Genomic DNA, 5,072 nt, shown 5'->3' with positions numbered 1-5,072 from the left:
ACCCCCTGGCCCCTTCAGCCCCCAGTGGCAAAGCCCCCTCACTGGGGGCTTTGCCACCCCAAGTGGCCAAATCACCTCATGACTGCTATTATTCACTCTCTGACACACGTAACAACAGGACGATGAGAACACACCCGAGGCGTGCCACGATTAAGAACCAAGATCAGTAGCTCTCGTAGAAAAAGGTTTATTTAGATCCTCGATTCTCTAGACACTGGGCAACACTGGACATGATTTGGGAACAGGGCGGGACAAGATGGGACGGCTTGTCAGAGGACTTGTGCTTTGAAACATTTTCTCAACATAGGCTTGACTGTGTCTTCAGAGGCCCTGGGGACCTGGGGTTCTTTGTAGAACGTGCCAGCTTTTGGTCATCGCACAGGATGCCAGGACTCTGAGGAGGCCAGGCCACTTTGCCCAGGCCCCAGCTTGTGTGCCAGCAGGTGGCTGGGGGGCGCTGGCCACAGGCTTTGTCACTGGGACAGAAGGCGCCACAGCTTGTGCGGCTCTTGTGCCACCCGGAGCGCTGCGGTTAGGGACACCCTACAAAATGAATCACAACATTGGCCAAAAATATTTTTTTTTACAGAACTTGAAATAATTTACAAAAAACTACAAAAACCATCTTTAGCAGGACAAATCTGTTCACTAAAAGCATCGTTTGAAGTTAGCGCACCTAGCTACCTGGCCATGCAGAAAGGAACCCCTGGGTTTCACTCGTGCCACCAGCACCTCAGCACCTAGGCGCAGACTCGCAGGCACAGAGGTGTCCCCAGCTCCCCACGGACGCGGCAAGACCAGGGCCCCGTCACAACTTGAGGACTTTGCCTTTTCCCAGGGCACTGCCACCAGCATCCTCCACGGAGCTGTCGCTGCACTCACTGGCGTCACTGCCCAGGGCCTCGGGGTCTTGCAGGTCCCCGTCAGCCACCCGGTGGCGGCGGTACCTCAAGTCTAAGACGTCCCCCTCAGAGCCCAGGCTTCCGCAGTGCAGGCTAAGCTCCCCCTGTGCCCTCCTGTGTGGCCGGGGCCCACTGTCCTTCACCGGCAAGCGTGGGCTCCCCAGCACTGGGCTGTGGCTGGCCCGGCTCTCCCTGAAGGCCGAGAAGGCTGGGCCCTGCAGAGGCAGGCCCAGGCGGGGAATTAGGAGGGGGGGCTGCTTGCCCCCCCAGGAAATGCTCTTTCCAAAGTGGAACATCTGGGTGGAGAGGCGGGGCGGGAAGCCGGAGAAGGGCAGGCTCTTGCGGGGACCCCGCCCCTCCGGCCCCTCCCCTCCCAATCCCTCCATCCACGGGGAGCCCTGGCCCTCTGTGCTCTGCGTCCAGGGGCTGGACAGCCTACTCCGGTGGGCAAAGTCACTCCAGGGGAGGGAGAGGTCCGCCTGGGGTCCTGGGGTCAGCAGCGTCTGGCTGCCATAGTTCAGGTGAAAGGGCCCTCCGCTGCCTGCAGCCTCGGTGGCCATTTTGGCACAACTAGGCAGCTGGCCAAAAGCACTTTCTGCCATGGCCGGCTCGGCCCCTCGTGGGCTCTGGTCTCTGTGCACACAGGTGTTTCTCTTCCCCCCAGGGGCCGTCCTGGACGAGGCGTTCCCAGAGCCACCGCTGCTTCTGGGCACTGCTGCCTCACATCTGCCAGGCGCCGCCGCCGGGGTTCGGGAGGCCTGCTCGGCATGCGAGGCTCCCTTCCCGCCCTGGACCCACTGGACACCCTCCACCCCGGGGCACTCTGGGCCCCAGGCTCCTTCAGTCAGCGGAGGGCCTGCCCTGGCTCTCTGGCTCCGGGTTCGCATCCCAGGCTGTGGTGCCGGCACCTCTGCCCTGGCCAGGCCCCCTGGCCCAAGCGCAGGGTGACCCCCTGCCTGCATGGGACAGCTCACACACTCCTTGGCCTTTTCTGCCAAAAACTTCCTGATCTCCAGCTCAATGCTGTCGTCGCTGTCCACTGAGCTGTCCTCGGAGAGGGAGCTGGGGTTGGGGGCTGAAGGAAGGAGGTGGCCGGCTCCTGTGTCCCAGGAAGGCACCGTCCCTTGTGGGGTCCTCCGTGTCTGCAAAGCCAGTGCTGCAGCCCCACCCCCCGCGCCGCCAGCCTCCGCTTTCTCTGCTGCATGGGGCGTTTGCACCCCCAGACCTGCGCTGCTGTGGCCTCTGGACCTGGACAGACAGCTCCTCAGCGCCTGTGGGCTTGGGCCTCCCCAGTTTCCAGGGAGCCCACAGAGCGTGTCCACAAAACGTGTCTCCGTGGTGCTAAACCTGACCTTCTTCTTGCCCGCAGCCTGGGCGTCCCTGCTTCTCTTCTTGGACTTCTGCTTGGATCTCAACAAGTCCTTGATGGCTGTGTCCAGGTCCTCGTCGCTGTCCAGCGAGCTGCTCTTGTCCTCGGGACTCTCTTTCTCTCTGACACATCCACCCTTGTCTGCCTTTCTGAGGTCCCCAAGGCCTGGAGATGTGTGTGTGTCACTGAGCCCAACAGCTTTGCAGGGGACAGATTGGCTCTTGGCCTCACCCTGCCCTGCTGGTGCCTTGCTGGCTTTGGCCTGGCCGACCAAGTCATGCCTGTCGCAGCCAGGCCCAAGCGTTGTCTGGGTGTGGCTCTGGTCCTGGGCACTGTCTCTCGGGTCCCTGGCTTTCTTGGGCATGGCTGGCCTCAGGGCACTTCCGCCTCCACCTCTCCGCTTTCTCTTGCAGCCCAGAGGCTGCTCGGGTGGTGTAGCGAGAAGGGTTGTCCCGGGGAGGCCAGCCTGGGCGCTGGGGCCGGGGGATGGCAGTGGGCTCTGAAGAGGCTGTGGATTCCCCGCCTGTGCCTTGAGAGCCAGAAAAGTCCGGATCTCCTGCTCTATGCTGTCGTCACTGTCCACTGCGCTGCTGTCACCATCAGAGCGGGAAGGGGTGGCTGGGGCACAGAAGAGGGGGCCCATGGGGAAGCGCTGGTCACTGGCCTCCCCGGGCACCGGCAGGATGGTCTTGGAGATGTCCAGTATGGCTTCTGCGCACATCAGCTCAGCAGATGCCTCTGCTGGGCCCGGGGCCTGCTCCACGGACTCGTGCCCATCGGCTGGGGGTCCTGCAGGCACAGAGGCTTTGGCGTCCCTCGGGAGCTTGGAGGGGGGATTGGGCTCGAGGCCCCCTGTAGTGCCCATGGCTTTGGGGGATGCTGGCTTCTTCTTGCTTGGGGTTTTCCTGGGGGCCTCCAGCATGGGACTCTGCAGGGTGCTGCTCAGACCGCTGACAGGAGCGTCCTGTCCCTTCTCCTCTCCTCTCTGAGCTCGGGGAGGTGGGTCTCCACTGGCCTCCTTCCTTGTCTTCTCCAGCTGGTACAGCTGGATGGCCTCCTCAATGCCATCGTCGCTGCTGGAGTCCGAGGCCTCTGGCACCGAGGCCGCACTCCTGAGCAGCCGGCCCCTGCGGACGGCGCCGACTGTCCTCCGTGCCCGCGCTCGAGGCTGGGCTGCCTGTGGTCTGGGGGCGGCTGGCCGCGTGCGGCTCGGGCTCTCGGGCTCCACGGCCTTGGGCTGGAGGCTCACCTTCGTGAACCTGGGGTGCTTTCGGAACACAAACTCCTTGCAGGCTCCTGCCAGGCCCTGCCTGGGCACCATCCTGGCGGGAGGCTCTCTGCAGGAGCTACGCCCGACAGCAGCAGCATGTTCACTGAGCTCTGCTTTTACATCTGCAGGCCCGGCACACTTCCGGTTCTCGTGTTGTCTCTTCTCATGCAGGAACTGCTCTATTTCCGCCCGGATGCTCAGCTCAAAGGAGTCCTCGCTGCTCACGCTGCCTGGGGAAGCGGAGTCCCGGTCCTCGCTGGCCCCCACAGAGCTGCCAGGGGCACTGGCTGTGCCAGGGGTCAGCGCAGGAGGGCTGAGGGCGGATGGGTCGGCGCGGTGTGGAGGCTCTGAGGGGCTGGGCTGGGGCGCCCCGCTCTTGGCCCTCAGGTACTCCTGGATGGCCTCCTCAATGTCCCGGTCCACAGAATCATCACTGTCCGGGTCCAGCACCGAGGGGTCAGGGCGCGAGCCCTGCTCCCGCCCCAGAGGGTTGCCATCCGCAGCAAGACCACAGGTGGCAAACACAGGCTGCTCCGTGTGCACGGCAGGGCTAGCCGCCAGCCTGGCGTCCCGACACCTCTCTGCTCGCTGGCCTCTCTGCGAGGGGCGCCCATCGCTCACGCCCAGCGCAGGCTCCTCCCGCTGCAGCGAGCTGAGGATCATCTGCACTCTGGTGCTCACGGAGGCTCCGGCAACGTCCTCCCGAGACTCTGCGAAGCAGCTGGGAAACCGGAAGCCTCCAGGCAGGCCCAGGGCCTCCCACCTAGACCGGAGGGGGACCACTGGAGGGGCGTTCATGAGGAACATCCTAGCCCAGGGCACGCAGGCCTGCCCTGCTCGCCCCTTCCGCCCCTTTCACATCCTGGGAGGAGAGAAGGCGCAGGGGCCAGATGCGTCTCGCGGACCCGGGCTGGGTGAGGACCTGCGTGTCCACTGCGAACAGCCCACCTGGCCATCCACGCTGTGGCTCGCTGGCGGGGGGTCTCTGGGCAGCTGGCTCATGTTCGCTGTGTTTCAGTGTTCTCTGCTGTAAACGCAGTGCGTCCTCCCTGGGGCCAGCGCTCAGCGGAGACTCAGCGAGACACTCCTTCCAGACCTCGGCACCCAGTGTGCACCGGGTCATGGCCCTGGCCCTGCTTTTCCTTTTCCTGCCTCCATCTTCTCCATAAGAGAACAACACAGGCATTATTTACCTCTCAAGGGTGCTGGGAAGAGACAAGGCCACACAAATGCTTCTGTGTGCTTGAGGAAGAAGGCCCCCTAATGTGTGTCCAGATGAGTCCAGCTTCTCAGGTGGGCCCCTTTCCGCCATGACAGAGGTGCTCCTGAAACAAAGGAAGCGGTGTACCACGTGAGGGGACCAGGAAGCACTTTCCTGGGCATGTCACTGTCACTACGCCTTCCCATGTGAACATGGCAAAATGCGATTGCCAGACTGCCTCCTGGAAGTCTACCACTACAGCTAGCTTGCAGCAGAGGCGTGGACCTACTCTCAGGTGCTTGCCCTGCTCATGTGGTGTGGCCACTGCCC

The 5,072-nt window shown here is 63.3% G+C and overlaps 1 protein-coding gene across 1 annotated transcript; it reads right to left on the bottom strand.

Moving 5' to 3' along the window:
• Nucleotides 1-203: 203 nt before the first annotated feature.
• On the bottom strand, nt 204-4,861 carry Ppp1r26 (protein phosphatase 1 regulatory subunit 26). The gene has a single exon (XM_090330906.1). The coding sequence runs from the start codon at nt 4,346-4,348 to the stop codon at nt 809-811; it is 3,540 nt and encodes a 1,179-aa protein (XP_090187032.1). The 5' UTR covers nt 4,349-4,861; the 3' UTR covers nt 204-808.
• Between the last annotated feature and the right edge of the window lie 211 nt (nt 4,862-5,072).

The sequence above is a fragment of the Megascapheus bottae genome, chromosome 3 (genome assembly GCF_031878675.1).
Source record: "Megascapheus bottae isolate mThoBot1 chromosome 3, mThoBot2.hap1, whole genome shotgun sequence".
Taxonomy (NCBI): domain Eukaryota; kingdom Metazoa; phylum Chordata; class Mammalia; order Rodentia; family Geomyidae; genus Megascapheus; species Megascapheus bottae.
Note: the sequence above shows the minus strand (reverse complement) of the source record. Positions and strands in the feature narration are given on the sequence as shown.

Bases quoted from the DNA above. Each gene is read 5' to 3' on its own strand.
- Ppp1r26 (XM_090330906.1), bottom strand. From the start codon at position 4,348: ATGTTCCTCATGAACGCCCCTCCAGTGGTCCCCCTCCGGTCTAGGTGG.